This window comes from Drosophila navojoa, chromosome 2, assembly GCF_054131105.1.
Source record: "Drosophila navojoa isolate 15081-1374.11 chromosome 2, UAZ_NAV_1.0, whole genome shotgun sequence".
NCBI lineage: Eukaryota > Metazoa > Arthropoda > Insecta > Diptera > Drosophilidae > Drosophila > Drosophila navojoa.
The window spans coordinates 4,139,360-4,161,432 of NC_142890.1; the positions used below are offsets into that span (position 1 = coordinate 4,139,360).

The 22,073-nt window shown below is 44.4% G+C and overlaps 6 protein-coding genes across 7 annotated transcripts; 2 read left to right on the plus strand and 4 right to left on the minus strand.

Annotated features, from left to right (window-relative positions):
* Positions 1-577: 577 nt before the first annotated feature.
* Positions 578-4,099, minus strand: LOC108649133 (uncharacterized). Its single transcript, XM_018098139.3, has 3 exons — positions 3,556-4,099; positions 3,169-3,492; positions 578-3,105 (listed from the first exon to the last, which is right to left on the minus strand). The coding sequence occupies exons 1-3, from the start codon at positions 3,855-3,857 to the stop codon at positions 726-728; spliced, it is 3,006 nt and encodes a 1,001-aa protein (XP_017953628.3). The 5' UTR covers positions 3,858-4,099; the 3' UTR covers positions 578-725.
* Positions 4,100-4,154: 55 nt separating this feature from the next.
* Positions 4,155-7,393, minus strand: Vha100-4 (Vacuolar H[+] ATPase 100kD subunit 4). Its single transcript, XM_018112198.3, has 5 exons — positions 6,849-7,393; positions 6,361-6,777; positions 4,843-6,297; positions 4,541-4,787; positions 4,155-4,485 (listed from the first exon to the last, which is right to left on the minus strand). The coding sequence occupies exons 1-5, from the start codon at positions 7,005-7,007 to the stop codon at positions 4,220-4,222; spliced, it is 2,544 nt and encodes an 847-aa protein (XP_017967687.1). The 5' UTR covers positions 7,008-7,393; the 3' UTR covers positions 4,155-4,219.
* Positions 7,394-8,226: 833 nt separating this feature from the next.
* Vha100-2 (V-type ATPase subunit a family protein Vha100-2) lies at positions 8,227-16,913 on the minus strand. Its single transcript, XM_018112199.3, has 6 exons — positions 16,723-16,913; positions 11,253-11,390; positions 9,562-11,192; positions 9,238-9,499; positions 8,949-9,180; positions 8,227-8,880 (listed from the first exon to the last, which is right to left on the minus strand). Exons 2-6 carry the CDS (start codon positions 11,367-11,369, stop codon positions 8,615-8,617), a joined length of 2,508 nt encoding a protein of 835 aa, XP_017967688.1. The 5' UTR covers positions 11,370-11,390; positions 16,723-16,913; the 3' UTR covers positions 8,227-8,614.
* Positions 16,914-17,498: 585 nt separating this feature from the next.
* Vti1b (Vesicle transport through interaction with t-SNAREs 1b) lies at positions 17,499-18,225 on the plus strand. The gene is made up of 2 exons (XM_030383089.2): positions 17,499-17,769; positions 17,827-18,225. The coding sequence occupies exons 1-2, from the start codon at positions 17,608-17,610 to the stop codon at positions 18,034-18,036; spliced, it is 372 nt and encodes a 123-aa protein (XP_030238949.1). The 5' UTR covers positions 17,499-17,607; the 3' UTR covers positions 18,037-18,225.
* Positions 18,226-18,493: 268 nt separating this feature from the next.
* On the minus strand, positions 18,494-20,507 carry Wdr37 (WD repeat domain 37). Its single transcript, XM_018112201.3, has 3 exons — positions 20,018-20,507; positions 19,366-19,948; positions 18,494-19,310 (listed from the first exon to the last, which is right to left on the minus strand). Exons 1-3 carry the CDS (start codon positions 20,169-20,171, stop codon positions 18,563-18,565), a joined length of 1,485 nt encoding a protein of 494 aa, XP_017967690.1. The 5' UTR covers positions 20,172-20,507; the 3' UTR covers positions 18,494-18,562.
* A 218-nt stretch (positions 20,508-20,725) lies between these two features.
* On the plus strand, positions 20,726-21,915 carry LOC108659342 (uncharacterized). 2 transcript variants are annotated; one of them, XM_018112204.3, is made up of 3 exons: positions 20,726-20,981; positions 21,044-21,231; positions 21,317-21,915. In XM_018112204.3, the coding sequence occupies exons 1-3, from the start codon at positions 20,865-20,867 to the stop codon at positions 21,633-21,635; spliced, it is 624 nt and encodes a 207-aa protein (XP_017967693.1). In that variant the 5' UTR covers positions 20,726-20,864; the 3' UTR covers positions 21,636-21,915. The 2 variants fall into 2 exon arrangements, with proteins under 2 accessions (XP_017967693.1, XP_017967694.1); XM_018112205.3 differs by having other exon boundaries at positions 21,062-21,231.
* Positions 21,916-22,073: the final 158 nt, after the last annotated feature.

Genomic DNA, 22,073 nt, shown 5'->3' on the forward strand with positions numbered 1-22,073 from the left:
GCTTTTTCTTTCGTTGACTTTTCTTTGCGTTGGTCTTCCGCTAGCTGTGGCATAGAGTGCAGGGCGGAGAGAGCGAGAGAGAAAGTGTTGAAAAGAAACTTTTAAAAGCTCTGCAATTGTATGATAAATGCATAGCGAAAGCTTTTAAGCTATCTTAAATTATTATTAAATATTCAAGCATTGTAGTTATTTTTTGATATTTACTGCATTTTATACCTAACAATTTCATTTTTAAATGCATATGAAATTGAATGAAAATATTAAGTGGTTTAAAAAATTGAAAGTTTACTTCGTAGAAACTATTTAGTGGCTAGAGGAGTTTAAAAAGTTCGTTTGTTTTCAAACTTTCTATGAATGTAACAGGCGGAATTTTCATTGTCAGCTTTTAAAAGCACATATATAAAATCGTCTATTAAAATGATAAATTATATGTATATTTTTAAACAACAAATTAATTAGCTTTGTATTATTTTTACAAAAATAATAGAATAATTTGATAATGTTTATAAAATAATATTAGTAGAGAGTTGACTAAAAATTGTGGGAGATTGAAGATTGATAGAAATATAAAAATTAATTTATTTAAATTAATATATATTTATGCTGGAATGGAAAGTTTTTCAGGCCAACTTCGTATTGTATGTACATACATATTTACATCAAATTTCACAGATTTTTCGCAAACAAAAACCCCTAATTAATGTGTCTATACTATGTGAATCCTTTCACTTGTCTATGGCATTCTCGACTCGCACGGCGGCAGTGTGAGAAGGTGTTGGCTCGCTATCCAGATGCTTCGCCAGGGTGTTGTACCACTCGTTCATGTGGCGTGAGATAATGCTCATAAACTTGGATACCTTGGACTTTACGGTGGTGACAATGTTGTCGGACAGCGTGGTGATCTTGCGGCAGTTGGAGCCTTGAGCTTTTGTGTTGGTGATCTTCATGATTTTGGAGTCGGGTTTCTCTGGCTCGCTGGCTGGCGTCACCGTGGGCAGATCCACTTTGTACTCGTATACTGAATAGCGCCCCAGGGGCAACAGCTCCTGCTGGTCATCCTTGTGAATCACATTCGAGTTGAGAGCGGCGTCGGCATAGTTGAGGGGCTGGGGCAGGGCACGACGGCGTCTGAATGCCGGCATATCCCACCAGGAGGTGATGCTCTCATCGGCTGGCTTCTTCAGTCGCTTCGGCGCGGGCACAGGCTGCCTGGGCTTGGCACTGAAGTAATCCTCCTCATTGTCATTGCCAGGCAGCAGCTTGGCCTCCTTCCGTGGCTCCACCTCCCGCTCCGGATCGTCGGACTGCTCCCTGAAGCTATCGCCGCCCATTGGGAACTGCTGCTCCCGCTGGCTGTGCTCATGGATGTGGCTGAGGAAGTGCTTGCCGAGCTCGCGCTGCGCCTGCAGAAAATCCGTGGCCGCATTTCCGCTCTTAGCCGAGCGTTTTCTATTGCCATCGCCCTCCACGCTGTCCACATCCGGGTCCAGTTCCTCCACCTGCTTGCTGTTGTTGCTTGGACTCTTGCTCACGGAGGCCTTGTTGGAGAAGGGCTCGGGGAACAGCAGCGAGTTCAGGGTGGCGCCCAGATTCAGGCGCTTGCTCTGCTTGGGCGCCGGTGCCGGCAAAGCCTCGAAGAACTCCGTTGGTAGGAGACGCAGCTTTTGACGTTCCTGAGTTTTGGGCGCTTCGGGAACTTCCTCCATTTCTTCCTCTTCCTGGGAACGTTGTAGAATCTTCAAGGGCTTGCCTTTCGATTTTCTGCGTTTCTTGTATCTAATCGGCTCGGGATCGGGCTGCATTTCGCTCTCCTCGCCGTCGGGGCTCTCGATGTGCTTCAGATGGACATCGCCCTCGGGCAGGCGGCTGTACGGCGGTGGCTCGGGCTGTTCGCCCATTTTCTTGAAGAACTCCTCCTCGTCGAACTCGGCCAGATCGAAGAGCGGCTTCACCTTGCGCTCCGGCTTCCGTATCTCTGTGATCTTCTTGGTCACCGTCGTCTTCTTGCCATGTCGATTGTAGAAGAAGGGCCCCGCGTAGTCGCTGGGACTGCGTCGGCTGCGCCGGTGCCGCAGTGCATCCCTGCTCTGTTCCACAACGTTCCGCAGCCAGTTGAGTGCCTCGCAGGGACGCACAGCTTGCGACTTGGACTTCGCTTCGATTTTCACCTGCCGCTTGACGGGAGCAACTGCAGCCGGCTTCTGGCGCGGCACTCGATTGAACGGCTGCAACAGCCGGCCCAGCAACGTTTCAGGCACCTCCAGCTCCGGATTGTCCAGCACGAAGCGTCGATGGCGATTGAGCGTGCTCTGCAAGGAGCCACGCGAGACGGCCGTCTCCTCGATCAGGCGCTGCAGCAGGCGATCCGCCGAGCTGTAGCCACTGGCACTGCGGCCATCGGGGGAGCTCTCGGCGCTGACATTGTCTGCCTCGACCTCGGAGTACTGGCAGTGCTCCAGATTGACGCTGGGCAGCACCCAGAAGCCCACCGACATGCTGGGCGTGATCAGCTGCAGCGGCTTGCTGGAGTCCTTCCCAATGACCTGCGGACGCAGCGTGGAGTTCAGGCTGAGTTTAGCATTGTTCAGACGCATGCGCCCGTTCTCCGAAGTTAACACGTATTGCCAGATATCGCTGTTGGATAGACGACTCGTGCTGCGCACGGTGATCGTGGTGGGCTGCTCCTCCGTATTGACCACCATGAAGGCCAATCCTCCCGAGACAGCGTTCGCACAATGCGTGTACAGTTTGTTGGTGGGCGCAAAGACATTGAGGGGGCGTGCCGGAAAGACGCGAGAGCCCATCACCTTCTTGAAAATGGCCGTGACATAGTAGCTAAAGTTCGGCCGCTCGAAATCCTCTAGAGACATGCGCTTGAAGACCACATCGAAGCCGCCGCTGGCCGCATCGCCCAAGGTCTGGGCCCAGCGCAGGGCATCCGTTGTATCATCGCCGAGCAAGCGCTTCTCGATAGACTGCGCTCCCTTGCGCTCGTCCGGCAGCGTCAGCCACAGTGGGACACGCTGTTGCTGCAGGGTCTTCAGGGCCGGATCGCTGTCGTAGATGTAGCTTCCCAGGCTGCTGCTGGGCAGCATGTTGGCGGGTCTGTGGATGTATTGGAAATATATGAGTTGGGATTACCTTATATACTCTCCCACTGCCACTCACTGCGTCCAGCCGAAAGCAGCATTCACATCCTTGGACATCTCCACGTATTTGCGCGTCTCGTCGGCGCTGCTGCCCGCTGAGATGTCCGCGCCCATCACACGCCAGCTATCCACGTACGGATTGAACGTATCCGTCATCAGCTTCAGCGTGTTCAGCTCCTGCACGTAATCCCTGGCGCGCGATGTGCCAAAATCTGTGCCCAGCTGCCAGATGCAGTCCGTGATGCCCACCATGTAGGAGGTGTTGAGGATCTTCAGCGTGTGCATCGAGTCCCATTCGTCGGGCGCATAGGGCACGGGTAAAATCATGGTCCAGTTAACAGCGCTTGAGTGGGGGATCAAGGAAATTGAAGCATCTCCTGCAGAGTAATCCTCGCCCGTTACTTACCGTGTCCAGCGATTGAAGCCCTTCCATATGATCTTGGTGGGATTGCGCAGACGCTGCGGCGCATTGCTGGCAAAGTAAAAGTCGCCCACGAACTTGACGTACGCATCGCCCAGCAGGGCAGCCATGCTGGTGACTGCCTTGCGATTCTTCCCATCGAGCGCATCGTACAGATCCTCCGGGCGCACAACAAAACTAATGAACTTCTCGCTGATATCGTTGTACGGACGATTCACATGCAACTGCACCAAGGTGTCCGCCTGGCAGACGGCCAGCAGAGCGAATAGCACTGGCCACAACATCATTTGCGGATGGAGACAACTTCACCGTAGCTCGTTGGCTGAACAACTGACCCAACGCTGGCCAATGGGAGAAACTAATAAGCTGGCACAGCCTAGAGTTTTGAATTCCAGAGTAGTTCGGTTCCATAGAAATCTGCTGCAATTGGCAAGAATTTTTCGCTGAGCGCTGCCCTCAATGCAATGACCTTTTTTACGCTTTCCACGGCAATCACGTCGCGTATGTGGGCCAACCACCAAGACCAAGAAAAATAACCAAAACCGAAAGCACACAAAGCACAAAAAAAGTGAACAAACACCCACTTTAGTTTGGTATGCAATTCATTTTAATTAATGGGCGTAACCCAATAAGATTACATAAGAGGCGGCTAGGCATCGTCTTCTTCGGACAGCATGGCCTTGAAGTTCAGCGGCTGGAACTCGTAGCCGGAGCCGGTGTAGAACTTGCTCATAAACTCGACCCAGTGCAGACGCAGTGTGTGCAGAAAGGCGGACAGACCCTCCATCATGACCATGATGGCAATGGTGAAGAACACCCAGACGGCGAAGATCAGGAAGACGGCAATGCAGCCCACCCAGCCGCCAATCTGCAAGGCCTCCGACAGCACCATGGTCCACAAGACCTCAGACAGCTCTGTAAATATTTAGATTTAAGGAAAATCCTGCGAAATCTTTCGCCCAAAACTCACCCGCATGAGCCAGAGACAGAGCCCAGAGACGCAGATAGGAAGCTGTATGGGAGATGGTACTCAGAATATACTCCACAGTGTGTATGGCCTGATGTATCCAGATTTCGCTCATTGGCTCCTCCTCTTCCTCCTCCTCCTGGCCACCCGGCGCCAGCTTGTGCGGCTCCACCTCCGTTATGATGACCTCCTTGCCAGAGATCTCAATGGTCTCCATGATGGTATCGCCCGTATATTCGAACTTGTCGCCCTTTCAAACAGAATTCTAAAGATCCAAATCGAAACTCAGATCTAGCATGGCTTACCCTGTACTTGCGCTTGATGATCGTCCAAATGGGCACGCCCAGCAGGATCCAGGGTATGCATATGATGGCCACGACAAACAGTATGGTCTCCAGCTCTCTTTGCACCGGGAACATGGTGGGCATGCAGCCCGCGGCCGGCACCTCGGTCTTCATCAGGATCATGTCGATGAACATGATCAGGACGGACGGCGCACAGCCTGGGGAATCGGCAATGTTCTTGGCACTGGGCGAGTACTGCACCCACTTGTAGAACATCATGAAGACCATGTAGCCGAACAGCATCAGGAGGAAGACAACTTGGGGAATGAACTGCAGGAAAATGTACGAATATTTCTTTTTGTACACGAAATTCTCCACCGAGAGGCAAACGCCAAAGATCATGTGCAGCACGCCAAATATGATGGATAGCTTCATCTTGTAGGTGTTCAGGAAGATGATCTTATTCGTGGCCGACTGCCAAATGGGGTCAATGCCCATGGGGTAGGTGCCCCGCTGGTCGGTCGTCGGGTTCAGCTGCAGCGAGGGATTCGTGAGCACCGTCGTCCGATTGTACTGGATGACCCAGTGCGTGCCGAACACATTGAACGACTTGGAGAAGCAATCGTTGTACATGAAGCCCGTGTAAACGGCAAACATGCCCATCAGCATTATGATATACCGGCCGCCGAACAGAATCTTCCAAATCTCGCCAGCGCGCTTCTTGATGAGCCGCTTCTCGTCCAGCACCATCCACAGGCCAAGCAGAAAGACCAGGAATCCGTGGCCCATGTCACCGAACATGACGGCGAACAGAAAGGGGAAGGTGATGCACGTGTACAGACCCGGATTCACCTCACGATACTCCGCCACGCCGTAGGCATCGATGAGCACCTGAAAGCCGTAGGTGAACTTGTTGGTGCGGAAGTACGTGGGCGGATCCTTCTTCGTCTCGAGTATGTTGAATATCGTCGGCACTGTGCTGCCCAGGGCCAGCGACGCCTCCGACAGCACCGTCTCCACCTCCTCGAGATCGCGCTCGGGCACCCAGCACTCGCCGATCATGCACTTGCTGCCCAGATCCACATTGAACAGGTTCAGCGTGTGGTAGATGGCCTTCATTTTCTTGACCATGGCCGTCCAGCTGGGCAGCTGCTTCTTGATCGCCTTCAGCACACAGGAGCGATGGTCCTCTGTCTGGTTGATGATGACCGTCAGATCGTCGAGCCGTACACGCACGCTCTTAATCATGTCCATGCGCTCGCGGTGCGAGCTGGGACACGGATACATGGTGGCATGGAAGCCGGTGCACACCTTGCGGATGCGACCCTGCAGCTGGTCGCCCTGAAAGAAGACAACAAAGATACTCTTGCAGACCATCTCGCCCGTCTTGGGATCCTTGACGGGCTCCTCCATGTCGCAGCTGCGCACCAGGACATTACCGCGCGAAATGCGCCAGAGCATCCGCTCGAAGCCGTACTGCAAAGATTTATACACGTCAATTAGATATTACGAGGATGAGCCGTAAGACATCCGCCGCACCATTCGCTCCCTGCGTATTACGCCCGCCACGAAGCCCAAGCGGCCGTCACATTGCTCCGGATCCCGGTGCGTGCCGCGCTTGTTCACATCAAAGTTGTGCGACTCCTGGTCGGAGAAGAACGAGTCCGTGCACTCCAGCACTTGAATCATCTCGCTCAACTCCAAGAAGTTCGTTTGCAAACGCACATTGTTCGTGGACAGCTCGATGATCTCTGTCTCGGTCTTCTCCAGCAGCGATTCCAGCTCTATGATCTCCTTTGGCCTGGGCGCGGGCGGAAAGTCTTCGATCAGATCGACCACCTTCAGGCCATCCTTGGCCAGCTCCGCCGTCGCATAGCGTATCTTCCGCTCCAGCTCATCGCAGCGCCGAACCTCGTTGACGAACTTGCGCTGGGTCGCCGAGACGCCCTCGTTCATCTGCAGGGGCGCAGGATAATTGCAATTACAATTCAAATGGAGTCAACTCAGATTATTCGCTGCTTGCTTACGTCACGGAACTGCACACAGCCCATCTCGCCCAGCTGTGCGATGGTCTCATAGGCCGCCTCTGGCTGCAGGAACATCTGGCCCAAGGACATCTTCTCGCTGCGGAATATGCTGTCCTGCGGCCCACTGCCGCACAGCAATCCTTTCAACTTGCTGCACATTTCGAATTCTCTTTAGACAACGACACCTCCGCACGCTTCAAAGACGGCCGGTGAACTGATCGTCGTGGTCAAGTGACTTCCCTCTTGAAGCCTTGCCCACCCAGAGCTGGACACATACATAATTATGTACAACTTTCCAGGCTTATCTGGCGAGCACATGCTCGGGATAAAGTATTACACAAGGTAAATAGAGCTGCTCGATGAGCCATCTATCAGCTGGACGGATGGGTCTGGTCTCTTATCTGTCTACTGGTTGATATCGTAGGCGCGCTCAGGGTATTAAAATCCAATTGGAAACCAATTAGAAACTATTCCAGTGAGCTCTTATGTACAGAATTCACTTTTCGTTTTTAGTTGTGAAACGTTTGTCAGTGAAAGAAGTTTGTAGTAAGGTTGTTTTAAAGTAGCTAGAAAAGAGCTGAGAAGTTTTTGTAAATCTAGTTAGAAAATATAGAAATTCAACTATGTTGCAATATAGACTTGATATCGACATATCGTTCTGCTGCCTGAAATATGACAAATTTTAAGGGTAAGCCCACTAAAATGTCATAAAAATCATGCGAATACATATATACCTAAATACTAGATCTTCGGCATTGTACATATGTTAGCTAATTGCGGTCTTTCGCCTCGTAAATGGCATATTTCAATATGTTTTGTACTATGTATTCCAATAAAACCAAAATCATAAAATCATGCCAGCTGTTCATGATCTATAATGTAAGAAACTCACATGAGTTCCTTTACATATGTACATATATATGTATATAGATGTGCCTATTCCTTTACATTAGTATGTACATATTTATGTAAGCTGATTCAGATTACATGCATACATACTTTGAAAATGAGCATACATATATATATTCATATCATACATATATCTATTCTATTTATCTATCAATCGTATAAGTCTTTATGTACTTACGTCCATATCTATCTATCAATCTTATTTATACATGTCTATCACATATATGTACGTACATGTAGATATAGCTTTTTACATATACCCACACTCGCATACATGCATATCTGCATACAGCTATTTATATGTGGACTATTCTAACTTCCACAATTTAGTACTTTCTTTAGGCATACATATACATTATACAAATATATATACATACACATACATGATGCACATACATACATAGATAACATTAATAATAACTTTAATTCAAATTAGATACCCTCTAGTTAATAGATAAACCCAATGGAATTGCTTTTCTCTTCTTGCTTTATTGTTATGAAACTAGTTAACTAAATGATTAAAATTTATAATAAGGATATCGCAAGGCACACAAATATCATCAAGATAAATTTTAAACAGACATTAACCGAACTGATTTTTGTTCACTTATAAATTTGTTTAACAACGAATATCAAATTATTGCTTAAAACGGTTTGCCTTTTCTTTGAGAATAACATAACAAAGGACATGTGAAAACGGATGGAATACATTAAACTGAGGGAACATGTGGGAAGAGTACCACAATACTGACAGTATTGAGAAAACGAAACATATCAAACAAAACAAAATAATATATATGCATATATAAGTAGATATATATGATATTCATATAGTTGTGGCTATTGCTGTGGCGCGATCACTCCTCCTCTTCGCCATCGATGATTGCCTTGAAGCTGAAGGGCTGGAAGGCATAGCCCAAGCCTTCGTAGAACTTGCTCATGAACTCCACCCAGTGCAGACGCAGGGTGTGCAGGAAAGCAGACAGGCCCTCCATCATGACCAAGATGGCCAGAGTGAACAAGCACCAGGCGCCGAAGATGATGAACAGGCCAATGGCACCGGTATAGGGTGGCATTTTCAGACCCATCGACAGCACCATGTTCCACAGCACCTCAGAGAGTTCTAGAGGGAAATCAGATAACCATTAATATTCATATACAAAGCCTGCTGAGGATTCGTTTGCCACTTACGAGCATGAGCCAGGGACAGAGCCCAGAGACGCAGATAGGAGGCCGTATGCGAGATGGTGCTGAGCACATATTCGATTGTGTGAATGGCTTGATGAATGTAGATTTCGCTCATCGGCTCGTCATCGTGACCGTGCGCACCGCCAGCGTTCTCAGTGCCGGTGGAGCCAGTGGGCAATGGTGTCTCGCCCTCGGCCACTTCCATGTTGCCGGTCAGCTCGCCATTGTACTTGACCTAAAACCAAATCAAATCTCAACAATAATCTCAATGGGCTCACTTCGCTCCACTCACGTGTTCGCCTTTCTTGCTGCGAGTCATTTTGATGTACAGCGGCTTGCCGAGCAGCATCCATGGTATGCACAGGAGGCCAATAACGACGAACGCCTTCTGCAGCTCGGGCTGAGAGTCAAACATGAATTCCTTGCAGCCTTTGAGCGGCGCTGTGTTCTTGAACAGCATCATGTTAATGAACATGATCAGCACAGATGGAGCACAGCCAGGAGTCTCGGGCTGGCTGCTGGTGAATCCGTTGTACTTGAACCACTTGAAGAACCTGCCAAGAAATTCAAATATATATATATTCACATTCACATTCATTGAGCACATTTCCAATACATCATGAAGCACATGTAGCCGAAGAGCAGCATCAGGAACAAAATTTGTGGCACAAACTCCAGCAGGATGGAGGAGTAGCGCTTGAAATGCACAAAGTTGAAGACGGACATGCAAACGCCAAAGATCATGTGCAGTACGCCGATGATGATGGACAACTTCATCTTGAAGCTGTTGAGGAAGATGATCTTGTTGTCAGCGAGTTGCCAAATCGGATCCAGGCCCAGAGGATAGACGCCCTGAGCGGAAGTGTTTGGCGACATCTGCAGATGCTTGTTGGACAGCACCGTCGACGTGTTGTAGTTGTTCACCCAATTGGTGCCGAACAAATTCATAGACTTCGAGAATATATCGTTGTAGATGAGGCCCGTGTAGCACGAGAATAGACCCATGAGCAGAATGATGTAGCGGCCGCCAAAGAAGATGTTCCAGATTTCGCCGCCACCCTTGATGCGGCTCAGCTTATTCTCGCTGAGCACCATCCAGGCGCCGAAGAGCAACAGGATCAGGCCGTGTCCCAAATCGCCAAACATCACAGCGAACAGGAAGGGGAATGTAATGCAAGTGTACAGAGCCGGATTGCACTCACGGTACGAGGCGATGCCATAGGCATCGATCAGGTTCTGGAAGCCGCGCGTGAACTTGTTGGTGCGATTGAAAGTCGGCGGCTGTTCGTTCGTATCGATGACGTTGAGGAACGATGGAATGGTGCTGCCCACAGCAGCTGAGCCGTCGGAGAGGGCCTTTTGCACAACGTGCAAGTCCTTGGTGGGGACCCAGCACTCGCCGATCAGGCACTTCTTGGTCACATCCATGTTGAACAGATTGAGCGTATGATATATGGCCTTCATCTTCTTGACCATGATCGACCACGAGGGCAGATTCTTGGAGACCGTCGCCAGCACACGGCTGCGATGATCCTCGGTCTGGCTGAGCACCAGCTTCAGATCCTCGAGGCGCGTACGCACATTCTTGACCATCTCCTCGCGCTCAACGTGCGAGCTGGGACAGGGATACAGCGAGGCATGGAAGCCGGTGCACACCTTCTTGATGCGATTCTTCAGCTGCTCGCCCTGGAAGAAGGCCACAAAGACGGTCTTGAAGATGGGATGGCCAGTGGCTGGATCATTCAGAGGTTCGTCCAAATCGGAACGCTTAAGGAACACATTGCCACGCGAGATGCGCCACAGCATGCGCTCGAAGCCAAAGACGCGCTCACGATTGATGACGCCCGCCACGAATCCAAGACGACCACGATGCTGGGCGACTGCCTCATCGCCACCAGCGCCGCCGCGATTGCTCGAATCCAGATTGAGCACCTCCTGATCGGAGAAGAAGCCCTGGGTATTCTCCAGCACCTTGCGCAGTTCCGTCAGCTCCAAATAGTTGGACTTCATGTTGACCTCGTTCTGGGCCAGCTCAATCATCTCCGTCTCGGTCTTCTCCAGGTGCGCCTCCAAATCAATGATCTCACGTGGATTGGGCGCACGCGGAATATCATCCTGGATATCGGGCAACGCAATGCCGTCCTTCTTAATCTCCGTTTCAATGTAGCGTATCTTTCGCTCCAGCTCATCGCAACGACGCACCTCCGTCACAAACTTGCGTTGGAAGACGTTCACCGTGCAGTTCAACTGTGGAATGTCAAGAGGGGATTAGAGTTGACTTTTATACGAATCGTGCGTCTCACTTACGTCGCGAAACTGCACACAGCCGGTTTCGCCCAGCTCCGAGACGGAGGTGTATGCGGCCTCTGGTTGTATAAACATCTGGCATAATGCCATTTGTTCACTGCGGAACATATCCCCCATCTTGGCGACGCTTTACGTTCCCTGCAAGAGCAAAACAGTGCGAGAGAGAGAGAGAGTGAGTGAGTGTGTGTTTGAGTGAGATGGAGTGATAAGATAAGAGGGGAGGCAGGTTGGTTGGAGCATTCCACAGACATGCAATTAAAATTCAAATGGGAAAAACAAAAATCAACAGCCAGACGAAGACGTCGCCGTTTGGCAAATGATTTGAATTGTGTTTTTTTTTTCTCTCTCTTTTGTATTTGTATTTGTATTCGTATTTGTGCTTGTGTTTTTGTTTTGGCCTAACCATGATGACAGGCGCAGCCAATGGCTTCTATTGTCTAACATATACTATACGATAAACAGGTGAAACTCAATTGAATGAACTAACAATGTTTTCAAATTTTCTTACTATTTACTTAAAGTAGTAAAGATCATACATAGTTCATATACATATATAATAGATAGTATATATAGAGTTTATCATATTTTGGCGATATAAATTAATGCACTAAAATGAAAATTATTAACTTTAATCAAAAATTTCAATTCCTTAAATATTCTTATTCTTTTTTATAAAAATTAAAAAATTGTGCATTCCATAATATAATATATAATTAATTTTTAATTATACTAATTTTTTTCAATTTAAAATTTTTAAATTCAGTATATAAAAATGATCTTTATATATACATATCTATATTATATTTACTCTTTATACACATACAGATCTACAACGCATTGCAATGTAAATATATAAATATTTACTTTCATCAGGTTAATAAACTGAAATTTAATCAACATTTTTGGCAGATAACAGATTTATGTTTAATTATAGAAACAAAAAACAGTTTTTTGATTCGGATCCTAAATCAAAATAAAAAATTTTTTCAAATAATTTCACATTTCATTGCCACTGTTCGTTATTAGCGAGTTCACTGTACCCATGAACATATGCTGCATGCGTTTGGCCTGCCATTAGAACGTCGTACCCAAAAGAGCCGAGAAAATTTATATTGGCTCTGTTTCGTTTAGCGTACGGATTTTGTATTTGCTTTGCATACTAGTATTTTGATTTTTCCTTTCATTTGTTTATGCTTATTATTTATGCAGAATGTATTCAGAGGTAATTACTTATATACGTTGCCAGGCCCTGTCGGCATGTCTATAATTCATTACATTACGTTGGCCAGGCTAAATCGCTTCGATCATTACTCAGGCCAATATGTGAATAGTTAACTAAATGAGTTTCTGTTCTCAGAATTGAGCTCTTATTAAGTTATTTATTGTATAGGAAATTTACTCGATATATATAAATATATATGTAAATATGTATGTATGTAGATTTTGCTGACTATTCGAATCAAAAAGGTTTCTACAAATTTCTGTAAAAATTTATTTTTTCAACAAAAATAATATTTATTTATGCAGTAAAAATAAAATAAAATAATAGCTATATATTAAAATATGTATAAATGTATATACATGTACGTATATATGCATGCATACTTATATATAAGTTTTTCCGGTGTTTTTTTTTTTTTTATTCTAATCATTAATTATTCGCTTTATATAACTTTCTGTCTTATTAACTGGCATAATATTAGAAAGTTGACAAACTCGATTAATCACATTAACTGATAAATGTCCGCTTTATCGGAATGCTACACATGAGAGTATATGAATATGTATGTATGTATTTGCATATAGGCATACATACATACACATATTGACTGTGACCAAATGAATTTGTCAACACTAACAGATAATGAGCGTGATTAATGTTTTTTGTTTTTGTATTTGTTGTTTTTATTTTCTTTCTTTCTTTTTTATTTGGTTTTTCATATGATTTAATTGGAAAGAAAACTGCAATGAGCAACACAGCGCGGCTGCTGCGGGTGCTCTGTGCTGCCTGAAAACAAAAGCGAAAAAAAAACTGAAGTAGAACAAATAAAAATGTACAAACAGTCGCGACACGCCAAGGTTCACTGTGACATCATCAGACTCGGGCAGTCAACGACACGGACGACGCGTCGCACATTATCGAACTTTAATGGCCTGGCCAGGAGAATTAGCTTTAGCTGATGTACATATCCACACACACACATGCACACGCACGCACATATATGTATATACACACCCAACATACATACATACATACATGAATATGTTTGTACATGGCAGAAATGATAAATGTGCGAACAAACACACACACACACACACACACATATTGAATGCTCGTTAAAAATCTTTTTTGTAGTGCGCCATCTGCCGGGCATTTGCAATCAACTTATGCTGGCTTCTTGGCTGCCAACCAGCATAGTTAGCGCTTGCCCACACTATGTATGTATGTATATAAAACACAATATATAAATAAATATGTGTATATATAGCTATATAATTGTAGCAACAATTTCATTTTTTTTTTTTTTCATTTAACTGTATTCAAATTACTTTCAATTGGAGGAGCATTCGCACATTTCTTTATCGTGCCTGTTGCTTCAGGAATGCTACAAGTATTTCTATACAGAGGTTATTTCTATATTTGAGTCTAAGCAAACGTAATACTGATAGTTGTGATACTTTTAAGATTGACATATTTTTAATCTGAATTAGATTTATATATTAATTAGCTGATACAGATAATTTGGGATAGCCCTATATACATATATATGTACATAGCATAGCAACAGACGTTTATTTTTAAAAGAACCAAATCTTATCAATAATGAAAGAATATATATATTGTTCTATACGTATACATATAACTATATCTATATATGTATATAGAAATATATGGTATACAAATAGTGATATTCGTTATATTACAACTACACTATCTGAAAATGTCGCAACGGGTACTTATTAATCACCACCATACCATAAATACGAATATTTCTTAAACTTTGTTTTTTTTTTTTCGCACTGCATATTAAAATTATATCAAACTTGATGAGTCTAAATATAGAAATGTCGCTCAGCTAATTCAGCGCACCCATTTTATAAGTAATTTAAAATGGATAACTGTTTACAACGGAAGTCTCGACTTATATTGCTTTTGTGCCGTTTATCAATAGCTGATTAGACTGTACTTTAGCTATTGCCACTATTAGCTTGCCTCAACATTAATGAATTTTCTAATAGAACCAAACAATAAGCAGAAATTACGAAATTATCGCCGAGTTCGCAATTCCTCAAATGATAAGGCAACCCAACGGAAGCCAATTTATAATAAACAACAACTCACTATAAACAATCCACAATTAGCAATTTAATATGCACTGAAGTGAATGCCGAACAGGCTAAGGTATAACACTTGAAGTGTATAACAGTTTAACTAGAACATTACCATCAATAAACTAAAGGGCTCATAAATTCTTAACAATTTCTGCTACACGCTCGACATTGCTAATCCATTTATAAAATTTACATACATATATACATTTATATTTGCATACACATACATACATTCAAAGCTAGCTTAGCTTTACTGTATGTATATATGTATGTATGATTGTGTGCAACTTTATTTTACGGCACTGTCAGCAACTCTGCCTCACACACACACACACACACACACACTCACTTATATACACTCACAACCGTACTTATGACAGGCAATCGGGTATCGTTTTTAATTAAGCTTCAATTAATTTGATATGTTTTCAGGCTAAATTTCAACTTGCCTTGCAAAACACGAAATGCTGCGCTTTCAATTCAATATTTACACATACATATGCACGAACATACATATAAACAGCAATTGTATGTGAGTTTTTGGTTAACCACACAAAAACTATAGAAATTATTTTTCTTTGCAGTTTCTAAACACGCACAACTGTAAACCAGTTCAACTTCAAAACAACTAAACACACCGTTGCCGTCTGTTCAAATGCTCTCGCTCTCGCCGCCTAGCCGTGCCAGGGTCTGATGTTGGTCTGACAGTTAGCGTTTGCCTTTCGCTGGTCATTTTCGTGAGTGAGTCGGACTTCGAGCGCGCAATGTGTGGGTGCTAGCAGTTTCTGTCTCTGTTTGCCTTTCGCAATAATGCATACACCATGTAATTGTCAATGTGTTAGTGTGAGTGGGGGCGCGGGCGCGACAGCAAACGCACGAAACGGGTGAGTCTTAATCACATTTTAACGAAGCAACAGCAATTCGTGCCTCACGCCAATAGCGTTGACGACCCCCATGAAACAACGCCCATGCTAGGCGCAGTTAATATCTCTACGGCAACGAAGTTTCGTTAAAATATTTTTTGTGTTTTGTTTGCTTTTCGCTCTCTTGTATACATGCTCTTTTTGTGAGCTCACTTTAGCGTGTGTGTGCGTGTGCCTGTGTGTGGCGTTTAATTTGATAATTTTTTAACCATTTTTGTTTCTACTATCTCATGACTGCTTTGCTGTGCTTCTATTAATGAGGATCAGGCGTTTTAAGTTAAACATATCACGAATCGTTATGCAATCGATAAGGTAAACATTGAGGAAATGTAAAATAGAAAATATTTAAAAGCCTCGCCCAGACATTGATAACCAGGTCAAATGTTACATAAGTAAGTGAGGAATTCTACTGGAGTACCTCGCAAGCATTTAATTCACTGAATAAGTGCAATACTTCAAATATCGTGGAATCTCTAATCTATAGATTTTATAGACTTCCATTCCATAGGCAAATATATGAAAACGATCCGCCAGAGCTCTAATCAAGTTGATTGATTGAGGTACTTTTGAAGTTTTATGATCGATCTATAAATCATAATTCAATTGAATTGGATGATATTCTAATGCCAAGAGCTACTTAAGAATCGTTCAAATTAATTTGAACACGCATGCGAAAGATGTTCTCTGGGAAAAATGCAGGTCACATGATATGGAGATTGCATAAAACTCAGCTCTGTAACGCCACTGTCCACACACACACACACACACACACACACACACATACAAATATATATGTATATGTATATGTTCGCGAGCAAACCGCTGAATATCGTGCGTGAGAGATACACACAGATACACGCAAATAGATACTCGACACAACTACAGTTAACACTTAGTTACGCTCGCTGTGGACAGGTGGCGCGGTATTTACTTTGACACAAGTCTCATGACCATTTGCACTACTGTGATGAGCTCTGCTCACGTGCATGCAGACTAATTGTTGAATTCTTAATTACAGCATTTACTGTTTAATGTTAACACTCGGTTTCATGCACACGCATACTGTCTAACTTTTCTTTTTGTTCGGCAGAGGATCACCTTGAAGTCACACGCGAATCGAGTTATGCATAGTATAGACAAATACATTTCTCCTTGTTTGGCTGTCTACCGATAATTTATTTGTCGCTTTAAACTTTTGTTTATGGCTTGCTTACCTTTGCAGCTTTGAGACTGTTTGTTTTTTATACAAAATATTTAAGATTCCCCAAGCGTACGTGCGTTAAATTTAGAACTTGTTTAGCCCGTTGCGCCTGCCTTTGTATAGGTTGTTAAAAACGATCTCGACGCAGCCAGAGGAGCACACGTCTGGTCAACACCAGCGTTCAGTTGCTTGTGATGTTAAGTATTTAGCTGAGGCGAGCGCGTAACCGACAGCAGCGAGCTCACACACACACACACACACATAAAAACACACTCTCTTTCTTTTTCATTCAATCTCTCTCTGACTGTATCTCCCGCTCGTAACTTTACTTTGAGAAGTATCTCTGTGAGAGTGGTGGCGGCCTCCAAGCATGACAAATACATATATACATACGTACACACATACATGCATTGCCGCATGTAAATATGTCTGATCAAGTTTTTTTTTCTCTTATCAGAAATCGAAATACAAAAGTCCAAACACCCGCAAGTGATATACATATGCACACATGTATGTATGTTTGTATAAATATTTGTGTTGTTTGTTGTACGAAAAAAAGAGACACTATCAATAATATAATTAACAACGTCTTAGCATAGTAATTCCCAGGGCTCGATAAGCCAGTTGATATTGATTGTGTCAGTCTTATAAATCGTCTCCAATGCTACCCCAATACTAGAATAAATACGATTCTTAGCAACAAAATACGTTAATTTCAAATTTGCACATATATACATATATATGCATATGTGGTTATTGCTACCAGGGCTGCCATAGTGAGCAGCTGCTGCGGTGGCTGGTCGATATTTTTGTTTTGCTCATTGTTTGATATGTTTCTTTTTGTGCAGTTGCTTGATTGCTGAGAAAAATTTTATTTTAATATTAAAAAGGCCGTAGCATGTCATATGACGGCTACACCCAACTGCCTAGCGGCAGCACCGATCATGACCGACGTCAACAACAGGTGATAGCAAGCACTTACGATGTCCTGCAGAGCACCACCCAAAGCATTCAGCGCTCTCATCAGGTGGCCATCGAAACGGAAAATATGGCCACGGAGGTATGATGACAAATAATGAACAATTCGAATATAATCAACAAATATTTATATATGCAGGTACTTGGCGAACTGGGCGAGCAACGCGAATCTCTGCTGCGCTCTACTCGCCGTCTCGAAGACGCCGATCAGGAATTGTCGAAGTCTCGCATAATTTTACGAAAACTGAGCCGTGAAGTTATCTACAATAAGATTGTTTTAATTTTGATCATTATCTTAGAAGTAGCCGTTCTCATTGGCCTGCTGATCTTAAAGTTCGCCCATCTATAGAGGCGAATCAATGAATTCCAAAGCTATGTATATTCGGAGTGAATATGGATTTTATTAAGTATTTTGTTTTGTCTTATCTAACATTCATGTTAAACCCATGCCTTAGACATATATGTATGTATATAGAGTTAGGATAATGTAAATCGTATATGGAGCGATATTAATAAAAACACAGCTAACAGTTATGAATCCCTTATCTACACACATTTTACAAATAGTATATAATAGGATAACAATCGTTATATACATATATATTCATGTATATATCGCGATTTTTGGCATAAAACAAATTGTATGCTACATGGATACGAACGTATCAAGAAAAAATAGTGGTTCACATTAGCATAATACTTGATATACGACAATTTAAGTTCACTAGTCGCGCTTCTATTAAAATAACAAAATGACACGAAGATGATGTGTTCGAGGGATATTCGCTTTCATAAGGACAATCAAGTAAAAGCTTTAAAATCGTATTATTTTTTATATTTTTGGTCTGCAATGCAGCTCAGCGTTTGATTAATTTTCAATTATCCTTTGGTAAGACTATGGACCAGCCAAATACGCGCCGATCGAAGCCGCACGAGAACAGATCGCAATTTAAGACCGGCTCCTCCGACCAGGCCACTGATGAGACCATGCGTCTGTGTCCCTGTCGACTGGTGCGCGGTAGGCGAGCCACTCGCTGTCCATTTAAATCGAAGAGACGGATCTGCCGATTGTCGTGGGGTATCGCTATGATGCCGCCACTGGAGACAGCCAAGCGATTTACGGAGGAATCAGTCCGTATGGTGGCAAGCGCGGAGCGCATATTGCGCAGCTCCCACACTTTTATGGTGCGATCATCCGAGCCCGAGACGACTTTATCGTTGCGCGCAAAAACGCTCGAGGTGACCGTCTCGGTGTGGCCTTGGAAGACGGATACGGCGGGTATCGGATCGCGGAAGTCCCATAAACGGAAGGTGGTATCACGTGAAGCGGTCACAACTAAACGCTGTGTGGGATGTGCCGAGACATGGGTAAGCTCATGATCATGGCCGGTCAGCGGTTGCAGCGGCTGCGCCGTCTCCACGTCCCACAGTATTGCCGTGCGATCCCAACTGCCAGTGATAATCTGATCCATGCTCGAAAGCCAATCAGCAGCGACCACAACTGAGAGATGCCCACCGGGTCCGGTGAACTCACAGAGTGGCGTACGCAAGGAGTCTACACGCTCGCGATCCTCCAGCTGACCGTCACTATCATCAAGCTCTTCCTCTGACGAGTGTCCTTTTCTAAAGGTGAAAGAGTTAAGTATTGGCCAATTGGATTTTGTTCTCAATCTCTTACTTGGGCACTTCCCAGTTGACGGCTGCTTGCCAGATGTGTGCGGTGCCATCGCCACTACCGGTTAGAACCAGATCCCGACACTGATGGAACTTAATGGAGTTGACGGATCCAGCATGTCCCTGGTACTGCAACAGGCAGCGCCCGCTCTCTATGCCCCAAATGCAAGCGGTGTGATCAGCGGACGCTGTGCCAATGATGGGCTGACCCACCTTGGCAGCCACCTGCCAAATGCCATCCTTGTGGCCGCCAAACTCGCGCACCACCGAGCTCACCACCGTCTGGGCCTTGAAGCTGGAGACGATTCGACTGGTCTGTGCCTTGATTTTATTGCTGGCCTTCACCTTGCTGCCACCTGTGGCGCTGCTCAGTTTAGCCTTGAGACTCTTGTGTGTGCTGGAGGCAGCTGCTAGCAGACTGGCACCAATTTCGTCGCCCAGCGGGGCGGACGGCGTAGCAGGCGTGGCTGCTAGCGAGGCGCCACCACTGCCCGTGGCAACGAGCGCTCCGCCTGCTGCGGAACGTTGATCGTACGGTGTCAGTGACTCTTTGGTAATTGCGGTGGCATTTTCCAGCTTATCCTGAACTGCAATCAAGAGTTGGACAATAATTCATGGTTAGCTTTTAATCCGATTCGATTCGTGTCTATACTCACGATTGAGGTTCTCCAAGTAGAGCTGCTCGAACTCCTTCTCGATTTGGGCAAACAGGTAGTGGAGGCGGCTGCGATATGGCGCATCCTCGGGTATTATGGATATGTCTTCGGTGAGACTGGTTAGCCGCGTTTTTGCTGCTGCCGTCGATTTCATTTTGATGTTTCTGTTTTCCCTGTATATTTGTTTCTTCACGTTTGCCAGTTTATTTTTCTGACTTCCGCAGCAGAGCGTTTCCCGTCACCTGCGTTCTTGGTTAAAATCCAATTAGTGGATAGTTTTAATGATAGCCGTTCGACCTTTATTGATCCAATTCCATATTATATATATATACATAGATATATATTTGTGTTGCATGAATATTTTTCTTTAGGTTTTTATCTCTTACAGTGTTGGGAAACACGCAATTGCGAAATGTAAATCTTTTACAGCACTGCGCATGCAAGCAGCTGCATGAAAATATTCAAATACAAACAGCTGATTGGCTTAACCGTGATGTGGGTGCAGTGTCATATTAAATGCCCATTGACAGGCTTACGGTATCAACATTTTTATTTCAATATGCTAACAATTTGATTTCTATTATCTGATTGTCTATTTGTCATATAGCTAAGTAGTCATATTAGACAAAAAAGCAAAAGCATTTACATATGTGAGTTGATTAACAGACCAAACGAACGATTGTTACAGCTGCTAAGCTGCTCGCTGACTCATTCACATAAGGGTTAAGATTTGTTTTTATATTCACATTACTTGGCCACATCGCTGACGCGGAACTGACTGCCAAACAAATAAACAAAGATTAAAGCATTTTATTAGTTTTAACAGCTATTCAACAGATAATTGAAAATGCGCAAAACATGGGTGAAACGGGAAAATATATATTACAAGCCATTCTACAAGGATAAATCGAAAATGTTTTTTCTCTTAATATTTTTTGTTGGAATCTCATTCATCGCCTATCAGGTTTGAAAAAGAATTCGTGTGCTTTTTGCGCGTTTTTATTAATATACATAAGTTAATAATAGGCCTTCTCGCTGAATCAGTTGCCCAGCGTACAGCAGCTGCGACGGAAACACAAACAAATGATGCAGTCTCTGGGTAGCAAACAGCTGGACGTCGACGACTTCGATGGAGGAGGCGGCTTTGGTCCTGGTAAGGATGCCGATCTGGCTGTGCCAGCAACACAAGGTGCCGATGCTATTAAGATTATACGGTATGTGTGAATGTGCATGTGTATATTTTTGTGTGTGTGTGCTATATGACATATGTTAAATTACGGCCACGTTTACCATTTGCAGGGGCATACGTCTCTTCGACTACGACGCATACAAGCCCAATTACAAGGGCAATTTCAAGTGTCTGGATGGCAGCAAGGAGATACCGTTCGACCATCTCAATGACAACTATTGTGACTGTGTTAGTGATGGCAGCGATGAGCCTAGCACGAATGCCTGCTCCAATGGGCGCTTCTACTGTAAATACCAAAAAAGACATATCACTGGCCGGGGCCTAGACGTCTGGGTTTGGGCCTCCCGAGTGAATGACCATGTGTGTGATTGCTGCGACGGCAGTGACGAGTGGACGACAAATGCCAACTGCCAAAATCATTGTGCGTAGTGTTTTATTTGTGTTTCGTGTGATTGGCATAGCAGGACACCGGAAAACAACAAATCAAAACAAAACAAAGCGACTCGACAGCTATCTCATGCGCATCTCAAAGATTTCTCCATTTAGTAGATAAAAGTGCATCACAACTGATATTTTTTGTAGAATATTTTACGATAAACGTGTAATTTATTTAGAAACAAAAAACAACACAAAAGGTAACCAAGCATTACATTTAAGTAGATCGAATAAATATACTTAATTCATAAAGATTTTCAAAAAAAAATAATAATTTTTTTTATTTGAAACTTACTTTTTTGGCTCTTCCATTTGGAAATCTGGTCTCTTGGTTCAGTTTCTCGACAACCCCCAATAAAGTGTCATTACGCTTAATTTCATTTATTACTAGACACGCTAGAATCAGAAGCCTGCGTTACATAGAAGTCTATT

Excerpts from the sequence above, each read along its gene's own strand:
- Vti1b (XM_030383089.2), top strand. The coding sequence starts at position 17,608 with ATGTCATATGACGGCTACACCCAACTGCCTAGCGGCAGCACCGATCAT. Across the intron at positions 17,770-17,826 it reads CGGAAAATATGGCCACGGAG|GTACTTGGCGAACTGGGCGA; the intron begins GTATGATGACAA and ends TTATATATGCAG.
- Wdr37 (XM_018112201.3), bottom strand. The coding sequence starts at position 20,171 with ATGAAATCGACGGCAGCAGCAAAAACGCGGCTAACCAGTCTCACCGAA. Across the intron at positions 19,949-20,017 it reads CTACTTGGAGAACCTCAATC|TTCAGGATAAGCTGGAAAAT; the intron begins GTGAGTATAGAC and ends TCTTGATTGCAG. Across the intron at positions 19,311-19,365 it reads GTCAACTGGGAAGTGCCCAA|AAAAGGACACTCGTCAGAGG; the intron begins GTAAGAGATTGA and ends TTTCACCTTTAG.
- LOC108659342 (XM_018112204.3), top strand. The coding sequence starts at position 20,865 with ATGCGCAAAACATGGGTGAAACGGGAAAATATATATTACAAGCCATTC. Across the intron at positions 20,982-21,043 it reads TCTCATTCATCGCCTATCAG|GCCTTCTCGCTGAATCAGTT; the intron begins GTTTGAAAAAGA and ends AGTTAATAATAG. Across the intron at positions 21,232-21,316 it reads GATGCTATTAAGATTATACG|GGGCATACGTCTCTTCGACT; the intron begins GTATGTGTGAAT and ends TACCATTTGCAG.
- Vha100-4 (XM_018112198.3), bottom strand. The coding sequence starts at position 7,007 with ATGTGCAGCAAGTTGAAAGGATTGCTGTGCGGCAGTGGGCCGCAGGAC. Across the intron at positions 6,298-6,360 it reads TAATACGCAGGGAGCGAATG|TACGGCTTCGAGCGGATGCT; the intron begins GTGCGGCGGATG and ends AAATCTTTGCAG. Across the intron at positions 4,788-4,842 it reads TCATCAAGCGCAAGTACAGG|GGCGACAAGTTCGAATATAC; the intron begins GTAAGCCATGCT and ends TCTGTTTGAAAG.
- LOC108649133 (XM_018098139.3), bottom strand. The coding sequence starts at position 3,857 with ATGATGTTGTGGCCAGTGCTATTCGCTCTGCTGGCCGTCTGCCAGGCG. Across the intron at positions 3,493-3,555 it reads GGCTTCAATCGCTGGACACG|CGCTGTTAACTGGACCATGA; the intron begins GTAAGTAACGGG and ends CCCCCACTCAAG. Across the intron at positions 3,106-3,168 it reads GCTGCTTTCGGCTGGACGCA|ACCCGCCAACATGCTGCCCA; the intron begins GTGAGTGGCAGT and ends ATACATCCACAG.
- Vha100-2 (XM_018112199.3), bottom strand. The coding sequence starts at position 11,369 with ATGGGGGATATGTTCCGCAGTGAACAAATGGCATTATGCCAGATGTTT. Across the intron at positions 9,500-9,561 it reads GGCTACATGTGCTTCATGAT|GTTCTTCAAGTGGTTCAAGT; the intron begins GTATTGGAAATG and ends ATTTCTTGGCAG. Across the intron at positions 9,181-9,237 it reads GCAGCAAGAAAGGCGAACAC|GTCAAGTACAATGGCGAGCT; the intron begins GTGAGTGGAGCG and ends ATTTGGTTTTAG.